Genomic DNA, 15,552 nt, shown 5'->3' on the forward strand with positions numbered 1-15,552 from the left:
TCTGGCTATTAGCGCAGAGTTAATCTGAGCACTTGATCCCCATAGTGTCCATGCATTGAAATCGGTAACCGCAATGTCGCGGCCATGTTGCAGCCCTGTGTCTGTGGCGCATGACGCGTGCGTCTATTTGTCGTACAAAAATCCCTCACGTGACCTGATCCTAGGTGCCTAGGGACAGCATCGTTTAGGGATTTTTGAGAAGGCGCGATGCTGGCGCCGAGCGACGCCGTGGCGTTTTCGTCCTCGGCGTGATGGTTCTCTGGACCGCGCGTTGTTCAACATTGCTCATGTAATCGTGCGTGCGTTGCTTGTGTGTTGGTTGTAGGTTCTGTGTTACTTGGCGGAAAGCCGTGAGTAGTGGCGGTGCGGCAATGCGGCTTTGGCCTCGATGAGCTCTGGCACTACAGAATCTGCGTTGTGTGACCCGTGCTTTCTTGAGAACCCGGCGGTGGTGACAATTGAAATATCGAAGTGGCCTAGCGCCTCGGCAGCGAAGTTCTGCGAACCGCGAAGTGGCGTCGCCGTGTCCGACTTTGCTTAACGGACATCGAGGCATGTGCTGCTCGCTGCAAGTCATGTAAATGCAACTGCGTCGACCGCCCACTGTTCAGCGCTGAATGTGTATTTGGGTTTGCGATGTGTGTGGCTTAGGGTTTGCGCGTTCACAGACATGTGCTCCCGTCTTGGTCTCATTAGCGGCTGTCGCGGGATTGTGGTGTGCTAGCTCCTTGCCTAGTATGAAGTTTACGACGCTAACACACAGCACGTTCACATTTTTCCGCGCTATATGTCATTTGCATGATGACCGAGTTGAAAACGAGACATATAGTGTTCTTTGCGTTTGTGTGTTGTAAATTACTTTCTATTGTGGAAGTTCTGGGAGTCGTATTACGCAAGGAGTACGAACGTAAACATAAACACATACGTGCGTAAAATTTTATATTACCCATAATACCCTTTACGACTGATAGTGGGCTACACGGCCTGTGTGAATCAGCTACCGTATGTTGCGACGCTCTTCCGTGTGGTAGACTGATGCATGGTGCGCGTTTATTTCTGTGCTGTTGTAAAAACCATTTGTTTATTCACTCAATACAAATGTACGGCTTCTTCGCCGCAGTACGTTTTAGTTACGCGGTGAAGCATACTAAAAGTGGGAGGGGGCCACTATCAGCCAGCATAGTATGTCCACTTAGGCGACCTGAGAGGCGGCGGGTTCGCGAGTGTATGATTAAAGAACTCTTATTATGTCCAGTTACAGTGGCCCCTTTTCACTTTTAGTATGCTTCACCGCAGTACATTGCTTAGGCTTCACCGCGAAATAATAGTGTATTGCGAGAAAGATAATCGTAAAAAGCCTAATTATGCAAAGTTTCTTTTGTAGCTTGCTACACCGCAATACAGGGGTGTAAATAAGCATCGTGCAGTAAAGCATACTAAGAGTGGAAAGGGCACATAGGTTTACACTGTGCTCATTACTTTCGATTGTGACATAATTTGCAAGTGCATCTGTGCTCGTGGTAAGCTTCATTGACAATTCTTTGTACATTACAAATTAATATTGCAATGAAGCTTACTAAAGCACATTCACCATTATGGTACGTGTTATTCACCTTCAATGCAGGAGCACAATGCGGATTCTTGCCCCTGCTTTTGAGAATTGATTCATTGTTCATAAGTGCACTGGCTCTTTACTCTAAACTGGAGGGCTCAAGTTGATATGAAAGCACAATTTTTATTAAGGGGACAAGATGTTGCCAAGATGGTTGCAGCATAGCTTTTTTTTTCTTCCATGCACCTTTTCTACTTAAAGCTTCCATTGCAGTGTTTCGAACATCATTGAACCAGCACATAGTGTATATAAATATTGGACACTGATTGGGAACATCACCTAAGTTCATGCCTATATATAGTAAAAGGATGTAGCACGACCAGAAAAAATAAAAGAAGGGGGTGGGCTGTAGCAATACTAAGTGTTAAATGGTGCTTTATCCTTTCCCTTGAGTTTTCTGTTTTTGTGCTTTTTATGAATCCTCCGCAGTAACCATGCAAGTGCTGAGCTTGAGCTTGTTGGTTTCAAGTCTCATGGTTGTTACCAACAGGACAGTGTGATAAACGAACAAGGGCTTGGAGGCATCCATTCACCTTGCTTGCCTCATGGTGCTGCTTCATAAGCACCGTGAGCATCCAGGCCAACTAGGAAGGGAGGTTTGTTGCAATTGCTTCTGAACTTTATTGCCACCAAACCAACACTGCTCTCAATGACAGCTTTTGGACAGTAGAATGCTTGCACCCAGCAAAGTCTTAAGAAGGAAGCATTCAGGATGTGCAAAATAGGCTTTTGATGCTGGCAGCACTACTGAAGGGGCTTTGCCCATCTGCCCTCTTTATGGATACACAAGGATTATTTCCTCTTTAAGAGGGATTGTTTCAGAGGTCGTTACATGGCAACAGTGTTGGGTGTTTAGTAGCTTGTCTTTGCCCACTGTTAATAACCTGTTCCATCTCCAGTGCCCCTGTGAAGTGCCTACTTTTTGGACACAATGTGCTCTCCATGCATTCATGCATTTTTAGCTTGTAAAAACGTCTATTACCCCTTGCCTCAAGCTGGTCTTTGCTGATGTCACCCAAGAAGGCATTGGGGAGTATGGCAATGTACGCTTACAAAACACTGTCGATACCAGTGAAACTAAATTAATGGAGCTGCTGTTTTTTTTTGTCCACTCCATCCTTGTTAGTTACAATGAGCAATGTCCGAACAGAAGGCATATGTAGTTGGTCGTGCATAGCCTGCGCACTAAGACTTGTTGGCATATTATGACCTTAGCACAGTGTTTATATTTAAAAACCTTCTGATGTGTTGATGACTTCCTTCTCTTTATCATACTTTGCCTGGTGGAGCCAGCAAGTGGGTCAACCAGGTGTTCAACAGGCTTCCCACTAGTTTTCCCAGAGTCTCCTTACCAGGGTGCTGCTCATAGATATCTGTTTTCTTGACCTTGCACTGCACTTCAACCATGGCCACACCTGTTAAACCCATAGCATGCGATCAAAAAAGTGCTATACATCATGTTGCTCCAAACTCGTAACATGTGCTACAAGGCCTTGAGGAACACCCTCATTTATTTATGCCCTCATCATACTGCATGAAGCTTCGCATGATAAGTGCGACAATTAACATCTGCTGGTTTTTCAGTGTTATTCCTGTCCAGCTTGCTGAAAGCTATCCTGAGTGTTTCAAAAGCAAACGACCGCTGCTGGACAAGAAGTGCTTAAAACAAGGTTCGCTATAACCACATATGTCACACGAAATGAAGGCCACTGAGTATACAGGCGGTTTACTTCATATCCGACAAGCTTGGTTCTCCCTTTGCTAGTGAGTGAACTCAACTTGCCCCGAATACATGGCCTGTGACAAACTATGTGCCAAATGCTGTGTCCCCTGCAAAGCTGAAGATGTGTACGAGATCCTGACACCCTGCAGCGGCTTCTACACTGGGCAAACAGGCTACTATAAAAACGACTGTCTTTACTAATATGCTAATAACATGAAAACGGGCAGAAATTTGGCTATTCATTGGACCCAACTGCAGGTGCAAGCCACCCTTCCACCAGATGTGTGTTGTTCACAGAAACTGGAGCTGTTTGAAAGTAGTAGAGCTGCACTATATTCTGCACAAGCAGTGCTATCTGCAGCGCTGGTACCTTATAGCCACAATTCATGGCTGCACCACCATGCAAAGGCACTATTCTTGAAATATTAACTTCTATTATATTTATGGCGGCCATATATTGCAATTACATATCATCCACATTGTGTGCAATATCAAATATTAAATCAATATATCAATCAGTCAATATATAAAAAAATATCAATATATTAAATGTCAATTATGATGGCCATTCCTAATCTGAAATGCAACAAAAGAGCAAATATAGGCAACAAATTGCAATTCAAAGAGACAAAAGGCAACCAGTGCACAGGATAAGTGACAGACTTCCTTTTATTGAAAAAGAAACATGACATGTGTCATGCCACCACCAGTGGGTAGCAATCTTTCAAGCTTGGGTGACAGGGGCAAAACTTAGCAGAATGCTACAATCACGCTGTAAAACGGCCTTGGACACACAAAAAAACCGACATCATATTGTACAGAATGAAAGGGCAAGACTTCATCCAAGAACAGTCTATGGCATCACATACTTGAAATGGTGTAAAAAATGTTGACTTGCCCTACCCACAAAGAAAAAGTAACAAACACAGAAAACACGCCTTAAAATGCAATGTGCAGTCTGAAAACAAAAAAAAAAAACAACCTGAAAAAGGTTTCGCTAAGTCTTTCAATGATTAAAATTGTCAAACTGTATCATCACTTAATGAACCTGCACAGCTGAAAAGGAAGGAAGGAAAGCTCAATAGCGGGGCTGCAGAAAATGTCACCGAATAAATATACTTTGCTTACCAACGATACCTGTGGTTTAGTTGTGGTCTGTGTATAAACTTTTCTTGTTTAGAATGGCTGAGCGGATAGGGAAAAAATGACCATAAGAGCACCAGGTGTATGCATAGTCTACGCACAAAAAGCCACTGCTTTGTTACTTTTTTTTTTCTCTGTATTACTATTCATGGAGTATTGAGGTGCCTTATTAGCACTGCTAACATCCCACTGCAAAACACAAAATTGGGCAAGTTGTGGCATACAAAAAATTGCAGTTTCACTCATAATGTGAAACAATGATGCAGTAGCTGGTGAAATATGCACAGGAAGCTTACTTCATGCAGTGTTTGTTGAAGTGAACACTTGCCAATGCAAGTCGGTAATCTCCTTAAAAAAGTAAAATAAGTAAGAGTCCTATTTATTTGTGGGAGTTGTGCCTCAGTGTTGAAGTGGAAAGACTCGGCTTTTCTTCCTCCTCTTTCATATCTGGACTTAGCCACAGATCTACACCAAAACAACCCTTTAGCTTCTTACTGCTGAATTCGTTTTGGTTTTCTCAAATCTATATTTGGGCTACGCATTGCTATGTCTCGCGCTTTGCTTGAGGAAAACAAGACATCAACAGCTCCATCCAGTAAATCTGAGAAGCCAAGCACTAGAAGAAGATTAATGAAGCAGATGCACCCAATCATTGTCATCACATGCAAGAAGAAAACTTAACATAGGACTACCTTCACAAGTGGGAAGGTGATGTGTAAGAACTTGAAGGTGTGGATGCCAGCGCTATATACAGTATGCAGACATTGAGCAGGTGTTAGCCAATCTAGGCACCTGTTGGCTAGATCACGCTCTCCGGGATCAGTATTCACCACGACTGTACCTTCAGCAGAGTGGCTGAAATGTAGAATTGTGGGCTGCCACTCTTTTGATCGTATGTTTGAATCCTCGCAGCACAATGAGAACTTTATTTGAAATATTCTAGCAAGAAATTCGGGAATTCCAGCGACAACACCTGTAGACATCAGAACAACCAGGGGAGTTAGCCCATAGCAGCTATTGCTGTAAAAAATAAGACTGGCATAAGCACAAGAATTGAGATGGGCATACTACATGCCTTTGTTCTGGTAGTGGTGCACTACTTTGGTGCTACAGTTAATGATCTCCACTGTCACTGGACATAATAAGAGTTCTTAAATTATACACTCGCGCACCCGCCGCCTCTCGGGTCACCTAAGTGGACATACTATGCTGGCTGATAGCGGCCCCCTCCTACTTCTAGTATGCTTCACCGCGTAACTAAGCTGTACTGCGGCGAAGAAGCCGTACATTTGTATCGAGTGAATAAACAAATGGTGTTTACAACAGTACAGAAATAAACGCGCACCATGCATTATTCTACCACACGAAAGAGCGTCGCAACATACGGTAGCTGATTCACACAGGCCGTGTAGCCCACTTATCAGTCGTAAAGGGTATTATGGGTAATTCAAAATTTTACATACATATGTGTTTATGTTTACGTTCGCACTCCTTGCGTAATAAGACTCCCAGAACCTCCACAATAGAAAGTAATTTACAACACACAAACGCAAAGAACATTATATGTCTCGTTTTCAACTCGGTCGTCATGCAAATGACATATAGCGCGGAAAAGCGTGAACATGCTGTGTGTTAGTGTCGTAAACTTCATACTAGGCAAGGAGCTAGCACACCACAATCCCGCGACAGCCACTAATGAGACCAAGACGGGAGCACACTGTTTGTGAACGCGCAAACGGAGCCACTCTGCTCCTCCGCCACCCCCGCTTCACGGCTGCACCACTCGTTTCAAGCACAGCACACCAAACACACATTCAGCGCTGAACAGTGGGCGGTCGACGCAGTTGCATTTACATGACTTGCAGCGAGCAGCACATCCCTCGATGTCCGTTAAGCAAAGTCGGACACGGCGACGCCACATCGCGGTTCGCAGAACTTCGCCGCCGAGGCGCTAGGCCACTTCGATATTTCAATCGTCACCACCGCCGGGTTCTCAAGAAAGCACGGGTCACACAACGCAGATTCTGTAGTGCCACAGCTCATCGAGGCCAAAGCCGCATTGCCGCACCGCCACTACTTACGGCTTTCCACCAAGTAACACAGAACCTACAACTAACACACAAGCAACGCACGCACGATTACATGAGCAATGTTGAATAACGCGCGGTCCAGAGAACCATCACGCCGAGGACGAAAACGCCACGGCGTCGCTCGGCGCCAGCATCGCGCCTTCTGAAAAATCCCTAAACGATGCTGTCCCTAGGCACCTAGGATCAGGTCACGTGAGGGATTTTTGTACGACAAATAGACGCACGCGTGTCTGTGAAGGCGCGCAGGCGCAGGCGCAGACGACGAGATGCGATTCAAGCGAAACGAGCGCGGAAACGAGCAACTAGCGCGATCTTGAGTCACCCCTTCGGTGCGGTGGCGCCATCTAGTTCAGACGCCGCAAAGCGCATCCTACGGAAGGAGCTTCACACACTCTCCAAGTCAAATGCTCGTATTTGCAACACATTTGGAATATTTTTAGCGTTGCGAAAATAATTTGGGTCAACATGGCGGGTCCCTTGCGGTCGCTACGTTTTTCGCCATTTCCTCTATAGTTCGTATACTAACTCTATGGCTATCAATGGTCAAGCATGTGTTAGGCAAACCTCAATTGCCAATTTCCAAATCGCAAAAAAACAAGATAACAATTATCCTAGAAGTGCAGCCCTTACACGGGTATCTCTGGTATCGCTTTTATCCGCTTGGCATAGTCTAACATTTGGCATTGTCTAACATATGCAAGTAGCAGAGGGTCGATGTCTGTTTTCGGGGAATTACGAATTTTTGCGCTTCCTTGCCTCTTTTTTTTTTAGTTTGCCAATATTCGCCAGTTCTCGTAAAAAGAATGGAAGCCTTAATATATATTCTGTTTGCTGGGGTTGCTACAATTCACCTTTGTCTCTCAAATGTGACATATATTATTCAAATTGTTCCGGCGGTTGTTTCATGAAAGCCTTCCCGCATTTTACATGTATTTGAATATGGAAGTCGGTGTAGGCCCCAAGCTAAAGCTTCAGGGCTCTTGAAAAAAATAAAGAAATAGCCTTTCGCTAGTGTATAGAAATTATATGTGCTTCTTTTAGTCCTATAGCGGGGTAAATAGTTCCATACTTTTGCGCAGCTGAACTCCTGGACGCCCTGTTGACACCCCTGAGCCTGTTTGTGCTTGAGACCCACCTGCCTGTACCGGAAAGGAAGTGCGTAACCGCGCCTCTGATGCCCCTGTTTCCCTACGCCAGCCAGAAGCGCCACACGCTCACGTTCCGCGGCGTAAAAGCGTTCTTCTCCCAGCCGGTCATCAGGCTCATCCATCCCAATGCCACGGTGAGGGGAGACACTTTGTGCGTGTCCCTAAGGTCCAGCTGCAATTAGATTTGACAGAGCGTAAAAAAGAATTGTGCACATTCAACGCAAATGTTTGAAGGAATATGGGAACCGGGACATTTGGGAAGCGGGTAAATAAATGCTGTGAAAAAAAAAATTTTTGTTCCTTCGTCTGCAACACATTTTGCGGGGTAGTGATTGTGTGCCCGCCGCCAAGGCGCGGAGGAACCCCACCACGTGACCGCGGATTGCGCTGTCTCCGGTTTCGGTCCACTTCTCATCACGCGAGTTTCAGGATCAGCCTAGTTTGCTTTAGCGCTATCTCCAGCGCACGCACTCCTCACTTGGCAAGAGGCAGATCGAGCCAAATGCGCCAACCCTGGAAAAGATTCTCTAGAAAGTAGCGGTAGAAATAAGTGCAAAGAACAGCGTCATATTTATTCCTTCGAAAAAAAGAAACATTCTGAGCAAATTAATTGCTGGCTTGTTTGTGTAGTTCTTGTAATCTGGATATTTCTAGCACGTTTTTCGTGCGTTGTTATGCATGCATAAATATTTATTGCACCAGGCCATTAATTTCCCGGCATCCTTCATTAGTCGCATTTCGCAGTTTCTTTCATGTGTCTGCCATTTTTCTCACAATTTTGCTGCAATAAATCCTTAATCTGCCGTTTTCGTGTCCTTGGTTGCCCTGCAAATTCATTGCTAAGAAGGAACGTTTTGCAATATTTATTTACGATACTCCTTTTCATGTGAATTATGAAAATATGACTTCACTGAGTATAAAACTCTACTTCATTAACAGCTTGCATGAATATTGCACTAAGTACTCTTTGAAATGCAACAAATATGAATTTAAATAAAACTATCATAAAGTGAAACAACAGCTTCGTGCGTTTGTCGTCGCAACGTTAAACAGCGGTGCAAGGGCCTGCATAAGATCACTCGACGACGCATGCAACGTCAGTGGTCACAAAAAAAAAAGCCAAAAGGAAGTCATGGCCTCCTAGACATTGCAGGGTCGTGGCAGCCATTTTGGAGGCGGGTGTATTTCACAGAGTCTGCTAGGTGCACTGAGAGCGAAAGTCGGCCGCAGGGGCCCACGGAGTGACCTCTCCTACCACTGGCTATATTACTCTATGATGCAACTACTTGGCTATATTACTCTATGATGGACCCACTTGGCTATATTACTCTATGATGCACCCACTTGGCTATATTACTCTATGATGCACCTACTTGGCTATATTACTCTATGATGCACCCCACTTGGCCTCGTCGTTTTCGCAGCCAAACGCACTGGGGGTCTGTCGCGTCACTGAAGACCATAGAGTTTCTCACTAACACCTAGAGGGAAATCTGGCGCCACCGTCTATGGGAGTTTCTTAAGGGGCGCCGTGCCGTCATGGGAATGACGGTATACGTGTCTGCGAAGCTTGTGTTGTAAGAGGTTTCGTCTAAAACGTGGCTACACAAATAACGCATTCTTAAAGTAAAATCTTCCTAAAATGTTTCCATTCACGCTTATCACATCTTTACTCACCTACAATGCATGACCAAGCGAAGAAAAGCAAGAACAGACGAAAACCTGTTTCAAAGCGAGCGCGAATCTTGTCGTCTGTCCTCCAACTTTAGCGGGCCGCCGATACTTCCGACGTATCATAGAATTGTACATGCAATAACAAGTTCTCACAGTTAAACAAAACATGTTCTTGTGTAATAATAAGCCTAAAACAGCTTTTTGCGTGCTGTTTTAGTAGAAAATGAATCATTGTGTCAGATGGAACAGTGCTTGCCTGGCCTTCCGAGAACGATGCCAATCCGAAGTCACAATATACCGGCATTCCCATGCATACCACAGCGCAGCAGAGCCGGATTTCCCTCTAGTTAATATAGCGAGGAACTCTGTGCTGCAGAGTGTATGCATATTTCTTCAGAAACGCTATGCGGGAGACGTAAACCTCCATGCGCCGACCTTGCATGCGCGTCGACGCCGTGACATCACGATGGCGACGGTGCCAACAGTGCAAGTACGCCTCTGTCCTCCGATAAGGTGGATTCTCAGGGGGGAGAGGTGACGTCTCGCACAGGTACGTTGCGTGTCGCTTCTGGCCGGAGCCGTGCGGTTCCGTCTGGTTGCCGACGCACGCTATGTCGGCAACGCCTCGAGTACCGTCGCGCCGACCAAGCCTGGGCGCTCCTCTTGGCCTCGTCACGTGCACGTGCCGGGCGAGCCGTGCTACTCGTGGTCCGTGGTCCCGGCGCAGTTCGCCTGCCTTCAGAGCCACGTGGCACACATTGCCGACGCGCCCGCCTGGTACGCCAGCTCGGAAAGCAGCTTCTTCGCCTTCGACACGCAGGAGACCTTCGTTCGCAAGTAAGCGTTCACAGCTGCGGAACGCAAGGCTCTGGGTCCTCTACATGCGCACGTGATTGCCGCTTCCTTCTTGCAATGGGTGCGCTTTTAAAGCGAAAGCTTTACTGGCCGCGAACTTGCAATTTCGCCGTGGCAGTGCTCCGAGGAGGCACATGACGTCACAACGCGCGCCTCGCCGCGGATATTTCTCTCTCTCTCGCTCCCTAGTCACTACGGCGCGTGTGCCACTAGTAGCACCGAGCCACAGGTGTCCCGCCGCTGCACAGCGCCGCGCCTTTCTGCCGCCATCGTTTGGTATGACTTCACACCGTGTTCCTCGTCTTTGCGCTCGCCTCCGCTCGCTTCGCCAGCTGCGTCGCATGCCTGATAACATGTCGGAGGATTGAAAAGGAGAGCTCGCGTGCGCCGCAACCACAGTTGAGGCGGCAGTATGGACGGGGACAATTCTGATACGCAGGAGGAGGCCTGGCAACGACATCGGAACGATATGAAGAGGAAACGAATCGCCCAGGAAACCGACGAACAGCGCGCCGAACGACTGGCCAAACGCCGCAACATAGCTAGACAACCAGACTAACCTGGACTTGCAATTAAGATTAACCAAGGCTAACCATGCCATGCCTTAGCTTTCGCTACGTATATCCTGGCATAGCCGAGCTAAGCCACTGCCACTTTATAAAGGGGTGCTGAAGAAAACCCTTCAAATAATTTTGATTCATTTTCATGTTGAATTCAGGGCTCACAATGGACGGAAGCCCAAAAAGAAAGAAACACACGGACAGATCGAACGAAAACGCAAATAAGAGAAATCTTGAAGAAATAAAAAGGCAAAGTGTATAAAACAAGCAAATAAAATGCATTTCAACATGCCCAGAAAAGAGGCGATAAGCCTAGGTTATAGTATAATGAAGTCAGGTGTTCAGGTCGGGTGGTTCCTGAAATTCGTTGGTCGCGGGTTCGACCCCAAGACTAACGCCTTTCCGGAGCAGTCGTTCGGCCATGTGATCTGACCAGGCGGCTAGGTGCAGTTCGATCGCCGGTTGGGTTTGATACCCACACTAGGAGAAACATTTTTTTTCTTCCTTCCTATGGGAAGGAAGAAAAAGGTGTGGTGTGCTTGTGCGAGGTGTGGTGTGCTTGTGCAAGCCCATACCATGTGATAAAGCGTTGCGGATCGATCGAGGTGTGGGCATATGTAAGAGCACAGCGCGAGGTGTATGGCGGGGTAAAGACTCCTGCGTGGATACGCCTTTGTTTGGAGTTTCCGTCATACTACTGCTTCCTCTCGCATGAGAGCACTGTGAGGTTGTTGCCGTGTTCGTCTAGAAAGGCGACAGTGTTGTAGGATGTGCGTGTACAGGTTAATGGTACGAGCTCGGGGTGGAGCTGCTCGGCGTTGACCCTCTCGCGGGTCCCGCGGTGTGCATATGCGCTCAGGCGCACAGGCTTGTGTCTGATGATTGTGGCGCAAGGACTCGCGTCCCGGAGTCCACACGATTTGTATGTACATGGTGAGAGCTGGCGTGGTCCACCCAGAATGTGATGTGCGCCTTGGGAAATTTGGGTCTTCAGAAGAGTATAGCATTGGGCTGGTTGGTAAGGCATAGTTACGCTGGAAGCATAGCGCGGGAAGGACGATCGACAAAGACTGGTCCTGTCTTGTCTTGTCCTAACGCTTGTCCTGTCTTGAACTTGTCGATCGTCCTTCCCGCGCTGTGCTTTCAGGGAAATTTTGGCCCTGGAAAAATTCCTGCATCCCGTCTGAGAGTCTCATCACTCCGCACTCCCAGTGCAGTCTCGTCGTGATGGCTATAACGCTATCGCCAGTTCCTCTGCCTCGTCAGCGCTCGCTCCGGAAATCGACGGGGGACTCCTCTTCACCGGGACGAGAACGAAAACAAGTCCACTGGTCGATGATGAATGATCGTCTTTCTGTAAAAAAATTTCATTCCCTTTTCAACGGGGCAGCGACAAATAGTTACCGACCCCGTTTGAGCCAATCAAGTTGAAGTTAATCTATTGAAGTACATCATTTTGTCTGTCTCTACTTTGTGTTTCTCTCTCTTAGTTAAAATCTCATTATCTCTAATGTAAAGTTGCCTGTGCCTGTAACCACCCCGACTCAATCTCTGCTCTGTGCTCTTTCCACCAGTACTCCGAACATGTCTTGCTCATCTCGACCGCTGACCAGCTCCTATAAGCTTTAAATCGTGCGCATCTGAAAGGTGAACAATTCCTACATTCCTGTCTGGGTGAATGTACCGAGCCTTGTTGAGGGCGTTCCAGTACCGTGGGCTGAGTCGTCTACGCATTTGTTTCTGCAGTAGACGTATACCTGATCATGTTTAGAATATTTGCTCCCGCGTGTTTTCTGCCCTATGCTTAGCCATAGGAGCTCCATAGGCGACGCCTCCTCCCAACGACTGCTTTTTTTCTTTCCCCGTTCCGAGCAGGGCTCAACACGTCCTGACGGAGCACCTCGAATCCGAGATGCCGACGTGCCTGGCGTTGTACTCGGTTGACCTGGAGGCACCGAGGGTAGCGTGCCCCGACATCTTGGGCCGCTATCAGGCGCTGGCCCTTCATGCCCTGGATGTGCTCAGACTTCTCCGCCCTTCTCAGTTTAGAGGAGCCTCCGTTTTCTGGAGCCTCTAATGTTTTTCTTTCTTTTATTATTATTATTATACTTTTCGTTTTTCTCTGTGCGCGGTGGCCTGTACAGTTCGACTCCGCCGATCACCCACCCCGGCAGACGTGGTGTTCGAGAGATTTTCTTGCGCTACCCAAAAGTGCCATAGTCATTACAGAGGGGAGAGGGGTACATACGTTGTCGGAGTATACTTTGGTTGTACATACGTCCTGTTTTCTCTATCGATCATACGATACAGTGCTGTAGGTTTCTTTTTATAACATTCCCGTGTCCTGTTCAATTTTTTTCTATATCTAGAGGTGCCCATGTTAATCTGTCGAGAAGACGGATCTTGTAAGCGAAGTGTTTATTTGTTAGGGGTGAATTTGAAACTGCTAAAATGAATTGTATCAGTGTGTCAGTCTCAAGCGATAAGCGGCTCCTGGGTACTTGTCAAGCCGCTGCGATACTTTTAGCCCTAGGGATCGTTCAGCTCATGGAAGAAATAAAAGCGATCCAATACATCAAAGCACATGATCACTAGGTTCTTTCGATGACTGTTCATGTAATAATCGCTGGAATATAATAAACGCACTATAAACGCTGAAATAAATAACATCGAGCAATGTCATATTTAACAACTGAAAATGAATTTGGATGAAGACTCTTCGATTAGTTGCATGGCAATAGAGTATTATCTAAAAAGCTATGAGAAACTAGCAATGGCTGACATGTAGCCGACGTGGCTGATACGGAAAGGTGCTGTGCGGTGTTTAGGCTGTGCTCTAGCAATGGTCACGTGTCGCTTTTAAGCGTGTGCTCCTCAGAGCAGCGCTCCTTTTTTGTGTGTTGCGTGAATGTGTGTACCCTAATGGGTTCACGTGTAAGGCGGTAGGCCACACACACACACAAAAAAAATTAAATTGGAAGCCAGAATTTATATAACTCTCTTATCCTGAATAAGCATGTCTTATTTAATTTATTCGACTATTTAAAGGGCAGAAAATATTTTCTTTATTTTTTAACAGATAACTTTTGTCACAAACTGTGGCAAAAGTCCTAGTTCTCCAGCAGTGATGAGTAACCCATGAATTGCTGAATTGAGTAAAACTTTGACATTTACATAGCTAAGTGGGGGACATATGCAATGAACTAGGATAAATGCAGTGTGATGTATATTAAGGAAGTAATTAGGAATCAATTTCTTTCGTTCCAGTTGGTTGTACACATCTCTGTGAGGAATGAGTGTGCAAAATTTCATTTCAAAATATTCATTAAAAAAAAGTTATCAAAGTTTGCGTAACATGAGGTGGAGAAAAAGATTGTTTTGAGAAAAACGTAAACAATGTGAAAGGTGTCCAAACTACACAGAGTCCTAAATTGCACCAGCTTCATAGCTGGAGCTCACACTAGAGTCCGCTTTTGTTAGTGCTGCTTCTCGGCGACAACTTAAAATGAAAAAAAAAAAAGTATTTTGAATTAATTCTCAATACGAGCGTATGGGTTGGAAAACTCACTGTAACTTCCAAACTAATGGGGGTATAGGAGATAACTCTTTGCAACATGTTGCGGATGGTTAGGCATACAGAAAGAAGAAAAAAAAAACCCAATCTTGTGTTTAAAATTGACTTTTATAGGTGGCCTACCACCTTAAGGTTACTGAATTTGGACACGAATGAGTTATCAGTTTGTTACCATGACGTCGGCATTGGCTACTCATTCTTCGGGATGTAAATTGACCACGAGCGATTTGTTTTATTCTTTATTTCGATTTGTGGTCATTCTAATTTCTTTCTCTTTCTTTTTTCTGTTTGTTCGCTCCGCTAGCGTTATATATAGCATTTTCTGCAACACTGTTGTTACCTAATATGCCTGTGTCCGTTTCGTTCTGCTTGTGCCCGTGTTTGCACGCCTCCCGTTCAACACCAAGAATCCTGGCCAGCCTGTTCAAGTTCCGTTACATGTGGTGTGTTAAAGTTAATACAAAAAGGAACCCCTTTATTTTTCCTGGTCAAGAGGGTGTCCAGGTGTATATTTTCGAATTTTCCAGAACTGTACCGCACATTTCTGGCACGTAAAATGGCGACACTGAGAAATCAGACATTTTACTTAGATACGCAATCGGACATTGCCGCGACATTGTGACACAGCGAAATTCGCAGACGTCGTGTAGGTATAAGTTTCTTGTGACGATCAAGGAGCGCTTCGGAGGTTTCTTCGGATTGCGTTCGCCGTATGTCGACCACAGTGATCTCAGGAACGGAACGAACCAGTATATCATGACGTAATGACTCATCCAACTCATTAGGTCCTATAATGCAAAGCTACTCCAAACTTTTTCTATTCCATTTCTGCAGTCAGCCCTCCACGCTTGGTCAAACATTTTTCGGGTCACACCCACTTTGCCTGTCTGTTACGCGACATCACGATAACCGCAATAACTGCCCATCTGATATGACGTGTTCGCACTGATTATGCATAATTAGACAGAACAAACAAAAAATTATTTCCGATTCTACGCCTTTTTCGCCATGAGCCCGCCGCTGTTGGTTAATTTTTTTTTCGGGCTGCGCCTACTTCGCCTATCTGCCACGCGACGTCACAACTCTCGAAAACTCGCACGTCAAAGTAACGTCTATGCATTAGAGATGCTCTATTACTTCAAACAAAACTTCTTTTTGGAATAGGCGGAGACT

The 15,552-nt window shown here is 45.9% G+C and overlaps 1 protein-coding gene across 1 annotated transcript in view; it reads left to right on the forward strand.

Annotated features, from left to right (window-relative positions):
• LOC126526017 (uncharacterized) overlaps positions 1-14,553 on the forward strand; it is a 28,898-nt gene extending 14,345 nt beyond the window's left edge. The window contains exons 3-5 of the mRNA XM_055067782.2: positions 7,648-7,850; positions 9,941-10,227; positions 12,681-14,553. Coding sequence (XP_054923757.1) covers positions 7,648-7,850; positions 9,941-10,227; positions 12,681-12,882 — 692 coding nt within the window. The 3' untranslated portion in view covers positions 12,883-14,553. The remainder of the gene's footprint in view (positions 1-7,647; positions 7,851-9,940; positions 10,228-12,680) is intronic.
• The last annotated feature ends 999 nt before the right edge of the window (positions 14,554-15,552 follow it).

Source organism: Dermacentor andersoni, chromosome 8, assembly GCF_023375885.2.
Source record: "Dermacentor andersoni chromosome 8, qqDerAnde1_hic_scaffold, whole genome shotgun sequence".
Classification (NCBI taxonomy): Eukaryota; Metazoa; Arthropoda; class Arachnida; order Ixodida; family Ixodidae; genus Dermacentor; species Dermacentor andersoni.